General features: G+C 40.0%; 4 protein-coding genes and 1 non-coding gene across 5 annotated transcripts; 1 reads left to right on the plus strand and 4 right to left on the minus strand.

The window, feature by feature from the left end:
* Nucleotides 1-1,361: 1,361 nt before the first annotated feature.
* On the minus strand, nucleotides 1,362-6,071 carry ATC70_000885 (uncharacterized protein; the record flags this gene model as incomplete). The annotated part of the gene is made up of 8 exons (XM_064820292.1): nucleotides 1,362-1,463; nucleotides 1,522-2,327; nucleotides 2,389-2,722; nucleotides 2,780-3,147; nucleotides 3,203-4,311; nucleotides 4,362-4,539; nucleotides 4,593-5,215; nucleotides 5,272-6,071. 8 exons carry the CDS (start codon nucleotides 6,069-6,071, stop codon nucleotides 1,362-1,364), a joined length of 4,320 nt encoding a protein of 1,439 aa, XP_064684212.1.
* Nucleotides 6,072-7,156: 1,085 nt separating this feature from the next.
* On the minus strand, nucleotides 7,157-7,240 carry ATC70_000886. Its single transcript has one exon. It is a non-coding gene; the product is annotated as a tRNA-Leu (tRNA).
* Nucleotides 7,241-7,387: 147 nt separating this feature from the next.
* On the minus strand, nucleotides 7,388-13,186 carry ATC70_000887 (uncharacterized protein; the record flags this gene model as incomplete). The annotated part of the gene is made up of 1 exon (XM_064820293.1): nucleotides 7,388-13,186. The coding sequence occupies one exon, from the start codon at nucleotides 13,184-13,186 to the stop codon at nucleotides 7,388-7,390; it is 5,799 nt and encodes a 1,932-aa protein (XP_064684213.1).
* Nucleotides 13,187-16,998: 3,812 nt separating this feature from the next.
* On the minus strand, nucleotides 16,999-18,528 carry ATC70_000888 (uncharacterized protein; the record flags this gene model as incomplete). Its single annotated transcript, XM_064820294.1, has 10 exons — nucleotides 16,999-17,075; nucleotides 17,137-17,258; nucleotides 17,320-17,387; nucleotides 17,451-17,548; nucleotides 17,609-17,661; nucleotides 17,718-17,835; nucleotides 17,893-18,211; nucleotides 18,269-18,298; nucleotides 18,363-18,416; nucleotides 18,472-18,528. The coding sequence occupies 10 exons, from the start codon at nucleotides 18,526-18,528 to the stop codon at nucleotides 16,999-17,001; spliced, it is 996 nt and encodes a 331-aa protein (XP_064684214.1).
* A 732-nt stretch (nucleotides 18,529-19,260) lies between these two features.
* ATC70_000889 (uncharacterized protein) lies at nucleotides 19,261-20,285 on the plus strand (the record flags this gene model as incomplete). Its single annotated transcript, XM_064820295.1, has 6 exons — nucleotides 19,261-19,263; nucleotides 19,327-19,494; nucleotides 19,554-19,660; nucleotides 19,715-19,830; nucleotides 19,890-20,092; nucleotides 20,148-20,285. The coding sequence occupies 6 exons, from the start codon at nucleotides 19,261-19,263 to the stop codon at nucleotides 20,283-20,285; spliced, it is 735 nt and encodes a 244-aa protein (XP_064684215.1).
* Nucleotides 20,286-20,339: the final 54 nt, after the last annotated feature.

The following is a 20,339-nucleotide window of genomic DNA, read 5'->3' on the forward strand; positions in this document are numbered from 1 at the left end:
TAATCAAGCTTGCGAAATAAATTCCAGGCGTTTTCAAGCTTATCTTTGCACAAGCTCAAGAGCTGATGCAAATCATCCCTGTTGTGTGGTTGTCATATTGACTCAAATCACTGGCTACACTGCAAATGATTTTAAAGACGATTGATGTAACCTAAATTAATTGATATCAGCCAAATTTTGGGTATTTGTTGCCTATATTACAATGATCTATACCTGTTTTTGTCATTTCGCGGCTGTAAGTATAGATCAGCTATATAAACGGCTCGCATCATTCAAATATTCTGGTGGCGAGTCAAGCCTGGCTGGCATGACCGAATATACAAATGCCCAACATTAAAACTGCATTACGTTTGAATTCTTAGTTCCCTTTGTATTTGCTTCGCAAGTACGAACTGCCTTCATAATTAGAAGGGCCTTATTGAGTGTTGCAGACCAAAATTATTTTAATTTTCGCTTGTCATTATAATGTCCTGATTTGTTGATTTCTAAACTTTTTGGACACGATTCGACCTATTTCGCAGATTCGGACTATGTAAGCTGTGATAGTTTACCCATACTTTCTAATACTGTTTAGGAGTACTTTTTAAGGCGCATCCAATGATGCTAACAAAAGGAGGTATCTTGAATAAATTAATTGAGCAATTTTTGAATATATGAAATGAGGTTTTTGCCGAAAATGTCGAGATTCTTCTTACAAAGATCTCATAAACAAAGTATCAGAAACTGCTTTGAGTCGACAGAAACATTTTGATCTAATATCTGCCATAATAAAAGTCTTCGTTTTTGGTGTCAAAAACGCGATTATTTGATTTTCGATGATTTTCATAAGGTGCCCCTCGTGGTTTTAGGTCATGTTTTTTTTATCCTAGAAAATTGGAGCAAAGGCATCAGTAAGTAGCCGCTAGACGAGAGTAACTGTTTAGTGTTGTTCTGGCAGTCTAAAATGTCTCCTAGCACGAGGAATCATGACTCAAGTGAGTCCAAATTTCGCTGTATTTTGCATTTATTTGAGTAGTAGGAGGCAATGTAAGTACGTTATATGTCCATACATGAACTGTTTCCATTAATACAGACGCGGAGCATCGCAAAAAAGTCGGATCCCCAGATATGAGAGGCTCTTGCATGACAGTGCCAGCTGAGAAGCCCAAGTAAGTAAGATTAACGATGACACTTACGTTATTGTAATGGGAAAGACAAAGATGACTAGTAGAGCAAGCCGCCGCCACGTATGTTCGTTCGTTCTTATCAAAACAAACAGGCATTTCGCAACCATAAATAATGCATCGAGCCAACCAAGACATAGTGCTACGAGTAGCCATACTAAATACTTCAGGTACAAGATCAAGTTTATTCAAAAAAAATCATCTTTTCTGTGGGTCTTCCAAGTCGATCAAACCAAAGCATCTAGCCCATTGATCGTCAGGTACTAACGAGCCAAACAACTCCTTCATCTTTTGACCCAACTAAAGAGAGATTGTCAGTTCTTTGAACAAAATTTGTCCTTACAAAGAATAGTTTTACCTTGTCCAACTCGATAATAATACTCTCCATCATGATTACATAGGCATAGTATACCATGTAGCATTCATCTTTAACCGATTCGTTGCTGTTTGGTGAGTTGTTCTTTTTTAAATCTGCTGTGATTTTGGGTAATTGTTGTAACTTGAGCATGAGCATTTCTCTTGCTTTTTCTGCTGGTGGTAAGTACGGAGGCAATGGTGTTTTCAGCTGTAATGCAGATGCAAGCAAGTAAAAGTAGAGCAATACGCTTCCTGCCATTTCCATCAGCTCTTGACTTGCTGGTAGCATGAGGTCTCGTCTTACTTGCGTTGCCCACACATCCTTAAGAATGACGATACGTATCGAGAGGAACTTGTCAAGAATGTTTTGGCAGGATGTGAGCATGGCCTCATAGGTTTTGACAGGGAAGGGGCCCTTTAGACGCGGCTCGTTGGGTGCATAAGCTAAAAGTCCTTGGAGTTCTACTAGGCTTACTTGCAGTGAGAGTTCCACATGCTGGAACTGGATTGATCTAGCTTCGTTGCGTCTTGCTAGTGCTTCAAGCTCTTCGCGAGAAGTAACCAATCTACTATTGCTGTTGGTGTTGTCACTTAAAGACCTACCATCAGAAATGGCCTTTTTGACGAGAGATGAATAGTTTGTGCTGGCTTCATCTTTTGTTTGAGCGATTGATAATGCGTTGTCCTCTGAATATTCTGACACCAACTGCTTGTAGTACCATGAAAGCCGAATCAGTAGATCAGAAAGACCCTTTCGCATTTCTTTTCTTGCTTCAAATGGCCAAATATACGCTGTAACCACAAGGCCTGCAGTAGAACACGCAGCCGTTATAGTAGGACAACAAGCAACACGCATTAATCCACTTACCAATAATCACACCTGCAGAAACAGTTGCACATCGCATGAAAGCCAACTCAATCACATCAATGACTTCATCCTCGTTTCTGTGATTGTATATGAAAGGTACAATCAAATTGTAAGACAGTAATGAGAACATACCGAATCTCCCATGTTTGTGGTTCAAGATCATCCAGAAACAAGGAATAGAGAATGCCCATGACATCAATAGTAGAATGGGACCCTGATGAGGCAAGAACAAGTAAAACAACACTGCAATGACGGAACCGAGAATGGTTGCTAGTACTCGCAACACAGCGACTTGGTTTGTGCCTCCCACAGTGGGAGACATCACAGCCATTACCTATTGACAGACTTTGTTTAGCCTCCGACTGAATATCTGAGACAATCCCAACCCTACCGTAATGAGCGTCCAATCCATCTTCCAAGTGATGAAAAATTCTCTCGTTGCCGGAATGAATGCCATGGAAGCAATTGCGAGTGCGATCAGTGTTGATTTAGATGCGTAACGCACAGTATGCTGCCTAAACCAGGAAAAAAAGGCCCACAAGTTTAAAAAGAACTGCCTAAGCTTGGATGTGGGTTTGGGTGTGTGAAGCGAGCCAAAGGTATTGTTGTTGTTTGGCTTGAACGATTCAATAGAACTCTTTTTAGTGATGACAGGAGTGTATTTCTTTTTGTCACTTGCTGAGTCTTGTGTCTGTGTTTGTTGTTCATGGCAGTCTGCGTGTCGTTGTCTTGAATAGAAGCAGCAGCATAAGAACCAAACTAGCAAGTAATGTCATCAGTATCTGCGTCATTGATACACTGGTAGTCAACTTACATGGACTGATCAAATAACGTTTCATCGTCTGCCAGAATCCACCCTTCTTGTTTTGTTCCTCATCGTATTCAAACACGGACTGTACGCACTCCACTAACACCATCAACTCCTTGGCGAACTCCAACAAACAAAACACAAAGAAATACACCAAAAATACATCCTCTGCGGGAAACTGGTTCATCAAATGCGACTGCAATTCTTCAGGGTTAATGGTTGCATTCTTTAACTTCATACGCTTCATCTTTCGACGGTACATGCGGGTTAAGGCAAGCTGTTGAGATTCCTCAAAAAGTGACATGGCCATGGCCAAATTCTGCCTCATCATACCAAACGATGGCGTGCTGTCCGTTGTCTGGTTTGTGAATCGGCTCTGCAAATGTACAATGGTCTGTTTGCAGGTGTATGCTAATGATTTCATGGGAGGCCGCACTGTCTTGATAAACTGCACCAAGGCGCCATCTTCGTCTTGCTCTTGCTTCCTGGCTGAATGGTTGTCGTCCTCTTCCTGTTCGATATGATAGTAACCGTTTAAAGGCTGTCTTTCTGTTTGTTTTTTGAGCGATCTACCATATGGATCGTCTTCTGCATTGTTATCCTCGCTGCTGCGATTGCTGTGTTCAAGCATGGATTGCGTGGATAGTGTTTGCTCTTTCTTCAACTCGTACTCCATCTTTTTTCGCTGATCTGTTGCTTTGACGTGGTATACTTTTTTCTTTTTGCCATAGTTCGAGTCCAGTGTGTCATTGTGTTTGGGAATAGCACCATATTTTGGGGCCTTCTTCTTGTCTTGGCTGGTGGATGTTCTCATCACCTCAAACTGTAGGCCACAGCTACTACGTAAACCACCTACATGCTGAGCTAGCCTCTGCAAGCTTGATACAATGGTGTCGTAGCCCGCTGCATGTCTCCAAATGTCTAAATTGTAGTATTCCTTTTTTGCATCGGCCAGTGATGCTTGCAGGGATGTAAAGCTTGTGCGATGTGAATTAATTGCAGTTTGTAAATTCTCGTTCGCGGTAAACTCTGGTAAGTCTGTATCAAGAAGGAATGTCTTGGTCAATAGCTTGAGCAAGATTTTGATAGCCATGAGTGTGTCATTGATGTCAATTCTGCCTGAAACTTAGTGTCACTGCTGCTTCCTAATTGCTGATAGACTTACTTTAATTTCTTGGTTGCTGTCATGGGCCATATAAACCAGCAAACAAAAGCAGATATGGCTGTACCTATAGTCACTATGGCAAACATCTCTTCAATGTAGGTGGGGTCGAAATCAGACGGGATCACGGAACCTTCTTTCACGAGCACGGGGAATATGATCATAAAGCCTAATCCACAGCCTAAGACTCATGGTGAGCATTTATCCAAACACATGCTCTTCTAATCAACGTACCTGTACCGATAGCTGGTTTGTTGTAATGTGCTTTGATGAATGATAGCACAAATGTGCTACCAGCGAGCCAAAATCCAAGAGTTACACAGCAGGAGGTAACATAGTAATCCTCGGACCTCAAATAGATGGCTATGAGCATGCTCATTAAAGAAAGCAAAAGAGCACACACTGTATAGAGCAAGCCATAGCCTGCTGCCTCCACCATACCGCCGACTGTCTTTGAGGGATTGAAAAAGACAGTAACTGTTGCAATAACATGGCTCGAGATTTTGGCAGTGCCTAGCATGCTATTCAATATAGGCATAAATGTGAACAGAGATCCCAGCAAATAAGCTAAACTACATTTCAGCACCATCTTTTGCTTGTAGGACAAGGTAAAGATATGACGTGCAGACCATTCATACATGGATTTGAGACTCGATATGAAGCAATTTTGGTTCGATTTCTTTTGCTTCTGGTTCCTTTTATTCATTATGCGATGCGTTCTGTGTTGTTGGAACTCGTCTTCATCTTCGCTGGTTTCCACTGGCTGAAGGTCTTGAATAATCATGTTGGGATCCGATGATGAAGTTGGAAACAAGAGAGTTCGTCTCTCTTCTTCTTCCAACAAATGATGATAAAACCTATTACTTCCCATCAGTATAGCTGCATCGTAGCACCGTTTTATACAACTACTTACTCGTGTGCTTGGCTCCTGCTAGCCTGCCGTTGATGGTTTTCGTTTGTTTCAACTTCATCTCCTCCACCATCAAAGTAAAAATGATTATAATTGCCTCTGTACTTTTGTTTGCCAAACTCCAGAGGTGTTATCACTGGCAGGGTAGATAGTGAGACCGATCGTTTTTGTCTAGTGCCATCGTCCAATACAACCTCGTAATCTTCGCTGAAATAATCATGAAAATACGATCCTGCAGGAGACCTTGATAACATGCCACTGTCTAATGAGCCGTAATAGTAGAAATTGTTGGGTATACTGCCACTGGTACTGTGAACAAGCGACATGGGATGAACCATAAGATTACTGCTGCTACCTGCCGTAATAGGTGGTGCAATTGCTCTGTATTGATGGATACTTTCTAATTCATTGGTTTTTGAAGTATCAGGTTTACCGTCTGTTGGCTTGTTGGAGGACATCTTTTCATTCTCTACGATTGTTTCCAATCTCTGCTGTTTATCTTCCTCTTCATCATCTGAGTTATCAGCACCAATAGCTGTATGAAATGTCTGCACAGAGAAGGCGCTTCTACAAGATGTAGATGGCACAGGACGAATATTGTTCCTAAGTGAATTTCTGCTCACAGATGGCGTAGGTGCTGGTGATGGTTTAGGGGTGAAAAAGCTCTCATCCGGCACAGATGAGGAAGAAGAACTGGACACGTTGATGCCTGGATTTGTCGACACATATCTTGCCAACGTTTTGTTGAGTATCTTGCTGTTATTCTTATTGTGATTTTCTGATGATGATGGTACTGGGAGCATGATGTGATTTGAAGGAGAGGGAAGAAGAGTAAACACAAAATTCAATGGTATTTATATATAATAGTGGGCGTTCCTTTTGATGTGCAACAACAACAACCCCTTAAGCGTAAAGCAATTAGAAATAGAGCTTGTTTGATAAAGGATATAGCTAAAACGCCATCTGCTCTCAGGGTATTTATATGGTTCTCGAATTCATTTCATATGCGACATGACATATTCTGTGAATCGTTTGTTGTGAAATTCATTTTGTATTACTTTTTGTAACATTTCCAATTGATTATTTTTCCCCTGATTTTGCTACATTGAAGCAGATGATGGGTCTAAAACAATCAACTCAATTACTCCTTGTGCTACTGTCTGGAATGAACAACAAAAATCTTAATTTATTGTATGTATTCATCGTCATATCTCACAACATGATTCACTTTGTCAATAAAGTAGCGTTTGTAATGCACAACAAAACGAGTATCGTTGTTGCATACTACTACATCGGCTTTCAGACTTGATACGACTCCAAGACAGTTTTTTTACACGTTGATAACAGAAAAGATCACACAAGAGCGTCATTTTTTGCCCTTCTATAGTGGAATTCCGTAATAGAAATCTGTGCAACATTTTCTATTGTATACTGCATCGACCAGCAGGACATAAATCAGAAATTAGGAGAGATTCGCTAATGCGTTTTCATCCTTATCACAATTGGAAGCATTTCACTTTACGATATTCACCGTCGACGGCTTCATATGCACTTCTTTAGTTCTTCACCTTGGTATCTGACAGAAATCTGTTATCAGAATTAAGCATGTAATCTTTTGAATAAGAAGTTTATCATGCTGAAGGTTTTCCATTTGATATATTCACCATACAAAGAATCAATGCAAAATAACTGGCTGCTCATATTTCGGTACCGAATATCTATTAACTTCCTGATTTACCATGTCACCAGAAGAGCTTTCCACATCATAAACAAAACTCTGCTACCGACCTATCCTCAAATTTGAGGAACTTTTGATGCACCTAAAGTTGAGAAAACGCAAAAAAAGCGTGAAAACGTCTCACGTTTTCAAATGAAAACATTAAAAAATTAGTATCAGTGGGGTTTGAACCCACGCCCGTTTACACGGATCTGATCTTAAGTCAGACGCCTTAGACCACTCGGCCATGATACTAAACTTAAATTTGTCAGATGCTAATACGTAGAGATAGTATATGCAATCTGAGATCTGATCGAGATATAAATGGAAGTAGATATAGAGAGTGTGCAGGAAGATGTTATAGCCTTTTAGTTGAATGGATAAAAAGGTGCTTTATTAATATTAGATTTGAACATTGATTTTATCCAATATAGTTTGTGTAATGTTGTGCGCTATCCAGGTTAATCGCTGTTTAATGTTCCTGGTAGCTGGCGCTCTAGGTTTAAACCTGCGCTTCTTATTCTTGTTTGTGTTTAGTCTGTCAATGATATCCTGCAGATCTAAATCACTGTCAGAATACCCTTCAACCCTGACATCACCCCCCTTCGAGACAAATGTTCGACCCTGAACATCACTTGAACTTGATGAACCAGTGGCAGTGTTTGGCATATGAGAAGAGAGATCGACGATTTTTGCAGGTTGGGTGGTCTCATTTTGCGTGTGGATCTTTGGAATGGCAGGAGTTTTGAAGACAAAAGTACTTTTTGGTGGCCCAGGACGAGAAGTAAGTGCAATGGGAGTTTGGTTTGTAGCAGCAGGAGGGAAAAAATTCACAGTAGTAGTGGAATCAGGTTCTGGAGTAGCTTGAATAACGGAAGGTGGGCTGGCAGGAGAAACAACATGAGGTTCATTTCGAAGACCTGGCACCATTTCTGTGTTTTCTGGCTCTGATACACGCTCATCCAGTTCAAGATCTGTATCAACACTGACTGTTTCATTGATTATTGCTGCATCACCACTACTTATATTCGATACTGTAGACTGAGATGACAAATAAGACGATTCTGTAGAAGGAGATGGTGGTGGAGACATGGTATGTGGTGGGGATAGTGTTGGTGGTTGATCTGTGTCTTCAATATCGCTATCAGTAGATGACAAAAAGTCGTATCCATCCATGATTTGACCCAATCCACGTTCGTTGTCCTCTGTTTCATCCATCACACTACTCCCATGTAGAGAGCTATCCTCATCTGATATTTGTTGTGTAAGTATGTGATGATATTGAGAGTGAGTTGGCGGTTTATTAGTGGTAGTAGGTTGTGTAGTGGAGCTGTTGTTTGGCGTGCTCTGATCAGAAATTGGCATGTCGATAAAATCATCTTGAGGTTGATTTAGACTTGGGTTTGATGAGAAAATCGAAGGTGATGGTGAAGAGGAAGTAGCAGTGGTACCATTGGGGTCAGTGGAACTAGTATTTGAGGCCATACGAAGAGAATCGGCTTCACGAACAGCACGACGACTAGTAGTAGGATCATACCATGGCTCCCTGGGTTTGTCACCTTTCGCTGCTTTCAATCTGTCCACATGTACTAACGATTGTAATGGTTCACCAGCAATAGTTTCCAGTTGATAAGTACCAAAATCAGGGAACACCTTTGTCACAATGTAGGGTCCTTTGTAGCGAGGTTCTAGGCCAAATTTGCCTTCATGAGTCAGCATAACCATATCACCCATTTCGAAGTGCGTGGGTTTAATCTTGGCATCCCAACGCTTCTTGTCCGCTTCGCTCATGGCTTTCAAACGAAATTCAGCAGCAGCACGATGTTGACCAAGTAGTTCTAGTTCACGCGAGGTTAGGTCAGCTACCGTTCGTATGTCCAACAGCATTTCCTTGGTGATATAGGGTCTCAAAACATCTCCAGGCAGTCTAGGTTCACGTCCATACACCAAGTAATAAGGGGAAAAGCCTGTTGTTGAGTGCACTCGAATTCGACTTGCCCACAAAGCCGCATTCACAAAGTCATCCCAGCGATGAATAGCACCATTGACATACTTACGAAGCATTTGCTTGATCACGCCATTGTATCGCTCTACCTTGGAGTTGGTGCGCGGGTGAAATGCCGAGGTGAGCTTGTGATTTATTCCAACACGTTTGGTGTAAGCTGTTACAAGACCACTAGTAAAATTGGCACCTCGATCCGTCACAATTTCAGAGGGACAACCAAATCGCATGACAATCTCCTCATAGATAAAATCCGCTACCGCTTCCATAGATGCTACTGGTACTGATCTTGCAATAGGCCAGTTTGTGAGGTAATCCACAGCCGTCAACAACCATTTGTTTCCGTTTCCAGTTGTAGGCAATTCACCCACAAAATCCAAATGCCAACGATCAAAAGCTTGAGGTATTTGCAGAGGATGCATGACATCTTGATGAACCTGATCACGGCGACTATTCAGCTGACAAGCAGTACAAGTTTTCAGCCAGTCTTGAATATCCTTTCGCAAACCTGGCCACCAGTACCTTTCAGTGAACATTTTTAGCATAGTCTTGATACCAGCATGGCCAAAAGCTTCATGATACTTGAAAACCAAATCAGCACGATCCGAGAACGGAATAAATTTGACTTGCTTTATGCTTCCATCCTCCATCTTGACTAGTCGATACACTGTTCTTTGGCGTACCACAAACTGATCCTCCTCCTTTTCCATGCGTTTTCGCAATGCATCTGATTTCATTTTTTCGTAGTTCTTGTCGACATACAGAATAGGCCAATCAGTCTTGATAGTATCAGACAACTGATCCCAAGCAGCATATAAGTTTTCAGGTGCCAACGAAGGTATATTCTCTCCATTTTCCACAAGTAAATCTGGTTTTCTTGAGAGAGCATCCGCCACTTCGTTGTCTTTTCCAGCTTTGTACTCGATATTTGGCGAGAATGCCTCATAATCTGCAATCCAACGAACAAGACGAGGTGTTGGGTTCAGTTGAGACTTGAAGTAGATCAGAGGCTTGTGATCACTATACACAGTATAACCACCTTGACAACCGTCCACAAAACATCGCCATGTTCTCAAAGCATGGATGATAGCAATTAGTTCACGTTCCTGGGCAGGCAATTTTTGTTCAGCTTGAGATAATTTCTTGGATTCATACGCAATTGGCAACCAAGTAGAAGAATCAGGATCCTCCTGTAAAAGCACGGCGCCTACTCCAAAGTCACTTGCATCGGTTTCAATGCGGTATGGCTTGCTCATATCAGGTAGTTTCAATAAAGGAGATGATGTTAGCATTTGTTTGATAGCTTTGAAACTAACTTCACATTGATCATTCCAGACAATAGCACGTTTCTTAGCACCATTACCATGAGTCAATTCAGTAAGAGGAGCAGCCACAGAAGAGAAGTTCGGGCAGAAACGGCGATAATGCTGTGCTAATCCAACAAATTGACGCACCTCTTGCACATTAGTAGGTCTTGGCCAGTCTTGGATAGCTTTCACTTTCGATGACGATGGTAAAATACCATTCGCGGAGACCTTGAAACCCAGAAATTCTAGCTCACGCTTACCGAATTCACATTTCTTCAAGTTGACAATGAGCCCTTCCTTTTCAAAGATGGAGAGTACTTGACGAACATGCTTGATATGGTCTTCTAATGTCTTGCTAAAGATGCAACAGTCGTCCAAGTAAACCAAAGCGAATCTGTCAATGCAATCTTTTAAAACTCCGTTCATCCAAGTTTGGTAACTGGGTGGAGCATTTGAAAGTCCGAAAGGCAGCACGAGCCATTCCCATTTACCATATCGGGTATTAAATCCAGTAAGTGGGATATCAGAGTCTTTTAGCCTAATTTGGTGGTAGCCGGAACGAAGATCCAGGCAAGTGAACCACGAAGCGCCTTGCAAACGATCCAGGCATTCATCAATGCGAGGCAAAGGGGTAGAGTTGCGAATAGTGACCTTGTTCAGAGCGCGGTAGTCAATGCACATTCGCATTTCACCATTTTTCTTCTTGACGAATAATACCGGAGCACCCCATGGTGACGACGATGGTCGAATGAGGCCCAGAGATTGCAGTTCGGTCAGTTGACGCTGCAATTCATCAAGTTCAGCTGGACTCATACGAAAAGGAGGTCTGTTGATGGGATTGACACCTTCAGGAACGTTGATCACATGTGAGAAATTTTGTCTGTTGGGTGGTAGGCCAGGTAATTTGTCTTGAAAAACCGTTGGAAAATCCTTCATCAGTTGATCTGTCCATACCACATTCTCTTGAGTAATTCCAGTACTTGCGCCATCCTTCTCTCCTTGATCCATCATGTACAAGAAACATGCATTTGTGCCTTCCTCCTTCAACATTTTCTCTGCTTGAAGATGAGATACCAAGTAATTTAATTCAGGCGGTTGTTGAGTTGGTGTGCTTGACACACAGGAAGACGACGTGGGTGAGATAGTGGTTTTACCAGGACCACAACAAGACAAGGTCCACGTATCATCAAACCAATCTGCAACAGGCTTGTGTTCCTTGAGCCAGGATCTACCAAGAATGACATCGAACTTTGTATCAAAGACGAATGCTGACATTGGGCTTGTATGACCTTGCAAATTCAAATCGTAGACAATCTTTTCATTAATAGGAGATACATTGCCACCTGCAGTTTCAACCTCTCTTCCATGGATCACGCTACGATGGCCTTCAATCATGTTTGCAATTCTACCTGAGATGTAGTTTTCACTAGCACCATTGTCAATTAGGCACTTGACTTTGACTACACCCAGAGAATGGTTGAGTCTGACGGTTGCTCCATACAAAGGTAGAGTTGAGGTATTTGCTGCATTCAATAAATTTGTCAGGTACACAGAGTCAGTGGTGAGGTCAATGGTGGTTGACGTATCCAAATCTTGAATGATAGGAGACAATTCCACAGGACGACGAGTATTTGAGTTCGCAACGACAGGGTTTAAATTCACCACTGGATTGTTGTCTGGCACAGGTACAGAGACATTATCCGGGGTAGTAACAGGCACAGAAACCAAAGCAGGAGAAGACGCAACAGAGGAATCCATCATGGCAATGACTTGATTCAATTCATCCATCTGTGCGTTTCTTTTCTCAACCGCAATTTTATCACACAGGGACAACAGGTAAGAGGAACCACTAGCTTTATTACTACTTTGACATTGGTTGCAATCACAACCATGGTTATCCTCTTCTCTGTATTCAACATCCAAAATACAGTTCAAAACACCAACATTCTTGAAAAGCTTGCGTCTAGTGTCCAGATCCAACTTGTCAAATGCATGCATAATTTCAGTGGCACGGGAGAGGCAATTCTTGGTGGTATGTCCAACTTTCTTGCAGTGAAAACATGTGAGGCTGGGATCATACCTATTACGGCCGCGATTATTGCTGTTTCTCCTGTTGTTATTTCTGTTTCTGTTGTTGTTGTTGCTGTAGCTGTTACTGTTGTTGTCGTTGTTACGATGCATGATGGCATCTAGGTCCATAGGCTGTACATCACCGTTGTTGTTATTGTATCTAGTGTTTGTCTGAACACCAGCACTGATCTCCGGATGGTGGGCGAATTCATGAGCCAGAGCATCAGAGAACAGCTTCTCCAACGTACGTGATTCAATAGGCATGGCGCGAATTTTGGCAATCAATTCCTTGTCCTTTAAACCTCTCATGAAACGATCACATTGCTCACGTTCACTAATATCCTTGATGGGAATGACAGCATCCATAAAACGATCCACATAATCCCGAATTGAACTGGTTTGGCGAATGGTGACCAAAACATCACGGGCCAAATCTTGATCGTTGGTGGGACGGAAATTGCTAATCAAAATGTCCTTCAGCTCCATCCACGTTGTAGGTGTGGTAAGATTACTGTCGGGATCTTCATAATGGGCAACAATAGTGGCAGCACGTCCAGATAGCAAAGAAGAGGCAAAATTGTAGGTGCGTTCTTCATTCCAGCTGTTGTGCAGCTTTTGTTTGTCAATCAAACGAATCCAGGCATCAATTTCACTTGCATTGCGAGTGCCACTGTATGTAGGTGGTGTTGGCAACTTGACAGCAGGTGCTTGATTTTGTGCCTGAATGAAGGCAGTCATCATGTTGGTGAGCATGTGTTGGTTTTGTTCCATGAATTGAACATAGTTGGGTGGTATTTGTTGTTGTTGATTGTCTTCAGCCATGTTGTTTTAATAAAATGTGGTGAGAGAGACCAGAGAGAGTGTTGACTCGAGATTTGTGTGTTTGTTTTGATAGTTGGATTATTATTTGGGATCTCCGAGTTCGTGGAATAGGAATCAACAGCGAACGAGATGGGGTAGGTAGTGTTCACAGAGAGGAACTATGAACAACTATAGTAAAGAGGGTTGACTATTATGATTCAGTAAATGCAAAGATCTAATATAGATGTTTCGATCTTTCCCTTTAATGAATACTTAGCCGGCGTGCCTTGATGATCGACTTTTGTTTACTATCTGTTATAGGCGACAAATAGAAAAAAAGGATTTAAAAAATAACAGAAGTTGCTACCAATTGTCAGATGCTAATACGTAGAGATAGTATATGCAATCTGAGATCTGATCGAGATATAAATGGAAGTAGATATAGAGAGTGTGCAGGAAGATGTTATAGCCTTTTAGTTGAATGGATAAAAAGGTGCTTTATTAATATTAGATTTGAACATTGATTTTATCCAATATAGTTTGTGTAATGTTGTGCGCTATCCAGGTTAATCGCTGTTTAATGTTCCTGGTAGCTGGCGCTCTAGGTTTAAACCTGCGCTTCTTATTCTTGTTTGTGTTTAGTCTGTCAATGATATCCTGCAGATCTAAATCACTGTCAGAATACCCTTCAACCCTGACAAATTTGTCGTCTTTATAAATGTATCTGATAATAGGAGTTAACAAATAACCTAGAGTGTAACTAATAGATTGAGATTATGTTTGAAGATGCTGTTTATTAAATGCATTTACAACTTATATTTATACTATTTCTACGATCGATAATTACTTAATCAATGGAACTTTTGAGTAGATATAGTACTTGATATAGCAACTGATAATCAGAACAATGTCTGCTATCAGTTTCCAGAACTTTCGAGTATATGCTGGCGCCTTTGAGTCGCTTTCTTCAGATTTGGCTTAAACCTAAATTTAGGCACGAGGAATTTCTAAAGATATATTTCTTTATACAAACTAATACAGCATCAAGTGGGTCACGTGACACTTCATCTGATATATTTTGGTCTATCTGTGTAGTTGCTCAGTTACGATCCGGTGAGATATAATAGCGATTATGAGTGTGGAATTTGAGGCTTGATAGACTAAAATTGACGAAAAAAAAAGAATAAAAAAACAGCAAAGTCAACTTGATAAAGGTATGTTTTATTATCAAACTGACAGGTGTAAAGTAAACTGAAGTCTCTCTACTGTCCAGGTAGATGATCCTTCTTATATACTATAACAATGGATAAAAGTTCTATTAATTAGATTGACAAATAAGTTAACTCAGATCAACTAATGTCTAATCATGCTAAAAGACAACTCCAGCAAGCTAATCATGATTCAGCTCTGTCTGGATGAATAATTAGACTCTCATCCGAAGTACCCTGATCTATCCTTTCTATAAGGATAATTAATATTGATCTAGTAGCATGTATCTGATAGGTACAGTCTCCTTAGTTTATATCAATAGTACATATCTGAGTGTATATCGCTGAGCATAAATCTTTATTAGCATGTATCTGGATATATGGCATGTCTCATATATAGTATAAGTCTGTAGTACATAAAGTATCTGTAGCTAGTATCACGGATATAAGCATGTGTCTTATAGCGTGGATCATGAAGTGCACATCTGAAGCAACAAGCTCATATTGCATTAATCTTGGTGCCTATCCAGATATGGTAAACATCCGTAGTCAATGTCGGAATACAAGTATAAGTCTATAGTGCCATCCATGTCCGTGGTGCCATCTATAGCTTATATCTTATATAGTATGAATCTTATAGTACTAGCGTATCTGAAGTCCATATCTTCTTATAGTATAAATCGATATCGTACATCTAATCCAGCGTACATACAGTTTATATCTAAATCTGGTAACTGGATGAACTGTCGGAATGCAGATCATAGTGGATGTATTCCCCATTTGCTTTGTGCGAATTCAGCGAGTATTTGTCGAGATATGGTCAAAAAAGAGTATCATGCAAAATCATGGATTTTCCTTCTTCAAAATCTGCCTGTGATAGTAAGCAAAAAATCTGGTGGCGATTTTTTAGTTAGGAAAAGGTTATCAATATTTCATGATAGAATCATGTCAGAGCTTCAAGCAGTATCTCATTCGATAGAAATTTTTTTGGTTTACAACGTCTAGTAATGCTAAACAAAATGTTTCGATGACAGATACTGATTAATCTTTAGAAAACAGTCAAAAAATTGCAAAAACAATGGTACTAAATATCAGGTGAACAATGTACACCAGAGACTTGATATGAATACCATTGTATTCTCCTTTGAATTCTCTACAAGTTTTATATAAGTTTGGAGGGATGGTTACTATCAACAAACGCGTAATTTGAAGGTCGATAGATTTCGAAATCCCATGGATCATCATTCAGAACAATAGAAATTGAATCTCCGTTAAGCGTTCGCAACTGTGCACCACACAAGTATGAATTTGACTGAGCATTTTAAAAATCGGAGCGTACGAAAAGGTCCATATTAACTTGCAGGTTTTAAGTTATCAATAAATACCTGACATGTTGAAGAATCTTATTGTAATGACTAGACAACTGTAGCTTGCTTTATTCAAGAATAATAAACTTTTCAATTTACGGTATTTATATTCCTCCACATATCCAAGGTTGGTTATTTTACTACCCAGGCCATTTCAATGCTTCAAAACGGGTGTTTTTTTTCAATTATTTTCAAGTAAAAATTATCTTCTTTTTACTAGTATTATTATGACGGAAGTTTACTGGCATCGTAGCAACAAGTGCCAAATGATAGTGTCAAATAATAGAAAGTTTTCGTTAAACAGTATTATTGAAGTGAACTAGACTAGATTCCCATCATAAACAAAACCCAAAATAAATGTCATCTCAATCAAACCATGCTACCATCAGCAGATAGGCATGCATAATAATAGTATTAGCATGATGATAGCAAGGGTTAAATGCTCTAAAATAAGAGATGACAGATACTAAAGTAAACGTCAAGGGTATTGTAATGTGTTGTAACATAAATATACCTAAAAAGGATACAGGCTCAACAATAAAGAGCTATTCTTTACGCATGATTCAAAAACCATATATTGAAATACCGTTCTTGATCCATCAGATCAACAACTAAATGACCCAACAAAAATATATAAAGTAATGGAATCACTGGCAACTACTAAACTGCTGCCAGATAAGAGATATAAACCAAATAATATAAATAGAGACGTAGAATATACATTTTATTGCACATTATCCTAATTTCGAATAAAGAAGGATTTTAACAGTATTCTACCTGCTTTTTTAACCCCCTTTTTACTGCAATTATTATTAAAGCAAAATAATGTATTGACCTTGTCAAAATGCAATTTGTCCTCGAACAGAATATGTAGACACTTTTTGTTCAAGTCCTTGATATTATTGATGCAATGAATGCTTGTTTTTCTGGCATTGACAGTGGCGAATCTGATAGCAGTTGTATACCACAATATGAAGACTTGCAAACATTGGCGTTAGCTGTAAAGATATACTTATTGAAGTATATTGGGTAGAAGTTCTGGGAGTAAGCGGTTGATTTGGAAGAGTATGTATAGATGATAGAACACAAAGAGAGGAGAGGAAAAAAACGGTTTAAAAGATGAAAAATTGATTTTTTTTCTAGCATTGTAATCAATCACTAATGTATCATAATCTTGTCCAGAGATCTCTTTAACAGCGCCCATCTTATTCTTTTGAAAGTATATCACTATGAGATGATCTAAGCATTTATTGCAATTCTATTGAGCGACATCCTTGTTTCTACTATTCAGCCAGTTCAAAATCTGCTCATAACAAGCAAATTGAATAGCTCCACCTTTTTTTTTGTGCAAACGTTGATTAGCCACTGCAAATACCCTTAAAAGATGAACATTTACCTGGTGCAATACGAATGATACGAAGCCAAGAGCCTCTGAAAAACGATGTAGGCCCTTCAGTTCGTAACATGGATTTTATGCAATCCCAAGTGCTGATGTAGGATCTTCCCGCATCTTGCATTCTAATCATGTTTCGTTAACTATATCCATCTGATATTAAAAACATACAAATGTAGTATATACCTTGTTTTCACAACATCAGGCGGGGAATTCAATACGCCCACAAGCACATTAGCCATACCGCCACTCACCTAAATAGTCCTGTAGTCTCAGTAACATACCCTCCATCGATTCCTATCACAAATACATATTACCATATGTTGCCATGGTTGCAAAGTTCCATCTGTACTGCCAGAAGATCTTTCAAACATGGCTTTGATTTCGATGTATGCTGAAAATTTGACAAACAATCCTACATGTTTCTTATGTTAATCTCTTCCATTATCTACTGCTTGCTTTGATTACACTGTACCCCAACTTTGTCGAGCTACAGTCGCCATTAGTCCACTGTAAAGAGCTGCAAATCTATCATACCTAATTAGCCCTGCTTAGATTCATGCATCAGTGAATCTATTCGTTACCCTTCTTGTCGAACGATGATAGAAGCTGTATTGATCAATCCATAATACTTTCTCTTTTGATCTTTATTGAGCACCATCTCTGTTTGTTGGCGTACCTTGATCATCTCCAGCGGTGTTACTTTTCCAACATTGTTAGATCATGATGGCCTCCAATTTACTGTTATGAATGCCTTACCAAGTGTCACTGCCTGCGTAATACCCGTACATATGCCTGCTAATCCCGCTGAACTATGAGCCGGCAAGATATTTCTCTCCTCGAATTTCTCGAAAATAGGCTTGTAGAATGCCAACCCCATGTATTGCAGCGAAATACGTGGCCCTACGATACATAAGACGGGTATAGTTCCTCTGTAAAAGGCTACACGGAACAGTTTCAATAGGCAATATCTATTGAGCGTATGAGTAGGTGGCATACCTGAGAATCCTTCCTCCTTGAATACGCTACTAAAGGCTTTGAATATACCATCTTTGTAATGAGATGCCGCTGTGGCAGACTACACAGTGTGTTCAGACTTTGATAGCTCCAGTTGAGTCTATATATCAAACCTTACCTGAAATCTAGTCTTGACGACATCTGTTGGCTATTTGACGGGACACATGCTGAATATTAGCATTATACTTTAAACTCTGATTAACATATCATACCTGCATTAGCAAAATCTCGATCGTTCCTGCTCCTGCTCCTGCCAAAGTTGAATTCTTTGCGTAGTTGCGTTAATCTCGGTTTATATGGTAGTTTAATGAAGCCGCTTACAAAGACGTTTGCCTTGGGCTTCGATGCACTTTTGCTGTTATCTGTGCTGCTACTCATTACCAGTTTTAAGAGGTAAAGAAAAAGAAAAGTTAAAAAGAAAACAAGCTTCTTTCAGTTTTAATGTTTAGTGATGCTGGTGTAACTTTAATATGTAGCATGATGTCTGCAAAAAGATGCCAATCTGTCAAATAAAAGGTGGTTGTAAGATGGCAAATACCATCTTTTTAGACTATCCTTCTAGTATCCATGCATGTTATCATCAAAACAAACCTAAATCATAGATATTTATCAAGGAAAGGCAACCTAATCATGCCATGGCAAATGACTCACTCGGTATCGATTGGTTGACCTGATCTCCTTGGTTCATCTCAGTAGGACGATCAAACACTCCAGGGAAAATTCGAGTTTCATCAGCCTGTTGTTCATATTGAAGTTGCCTGTAAGCTCATACTCTTTCTAAGGTAGTGCATAGGCTTGGATAATGGTGCAGATGTACACCAAAGTTGCATTAACGAAGGATTCGAGTACTGCGAGAGATGCCATTTTTCCATCATTCAAGTTCAAGTTTTTGCATTTATATTACTTGGTATATGCGAATTCGATGGATCTAATTCTCATCAAAGACCAAACACGAGCTGAAGCCGAGGATCAATTGCATGATCAGACCTTTGAATGATACGGAGGCTCAATGCCTTTGATCCAAGCAGGTGACTGGTTTGGCTTGGCTTTCAAAGCAATTATCTCCATGAACCAGGAAAAAAAAAGTTTCTTTGTTCAACCTTTCATATCATGGTAAGGATACACGCATCAACCACATTGTCTTTAGGTTCCCATGTGCTCAATGTCAATATATAGTCTCGCTTAGAATTACTCACTCCTGAAGGTCTACGTATCGATGGCCGTCGTGCCAATGAATTACGTAAAATCACAGCCAAAACCTCAGTGTTTAGCCAAGCGGATGGCTCTGCTTACATTGAACAAGGTAATACCAAATGTCTTGCTGCTGTGTATGGTCCCAGAGAGGTATGTGCTCATGTGTGGTAATGGTGATGGTCATAGCGAATTGATGGTCTTTGTCCTAGCTTCGTTTCCGTCAACAAGGCCATGCTGATCGTGCTCTCATCAATGTTGAATTCAACGTGGCACCTTTCAGTTCGAGTGAACGTAAAAAGAGATCCAAAAACGACAAGTAGGTTTAGAAAAAAGGAACTTAAGGTATCATGTATTGATAGTAATTGTGTAGACGTTCATTAGAAGTAGCAGCATTCATCCGCCAAACCTTTGAACCTGTCATTTTCACATCACAATTTCCCAAAACTCAAATCAGTATTTATCTTCAAATTTTCCAAAACGATGGAGGTGAGGATCATCAGCCATGAGCTTGATGCTGCAATAGACTGACTTGAGGTGTATGATAGGGTTACTGCAAGCTTGTATCAATGCAGCAACCATGGCTTTGATTGATGCTGGTATTCCCATGATGGATTATGTGTGTGCTTGTTCAGCTGGCTGCATTGACAAGGAGCCTGTTTTGGATCTAAACAACTTGGAGGAGACATCAGATACACCTGAATTGACTGTTGCGATATTGCCTAGAACTGGAAAGGTGACCTTATTAGAGGTAGGTTTTTGAGCACTCTTGGAGAGAGATCAACGGCTGATCCTGGTTGTTGTAGATGGAATCTCGCCTTCATGTAGATAAACTTGCCAGTGTCACAGAATTAGCAACAGAAGGTTGCATGAAGATTCATACCATCTTGGACGCAGTTATTAGAGAAAACACTGAACATCTCATGTCAAAATTAAAAGCATAAAAGGAAAATGATTTTATATATATGTATCAAGAATTATGGGAGGGATGGATGCGA

Source organism: Mucor velutinosus, assembly GCF_035048745.1.
Source record: "Mucor velutinosus strain NIH1002 chromosome Unknown tig00000041, whole genome shotgun sequence".
Lineage (NCBI taxonomy): Eukaryota > Fungi > Mucoromycota > Mucoromycetes > Mucorales > Mucoraceae > Mucor > Mucor velutinosus.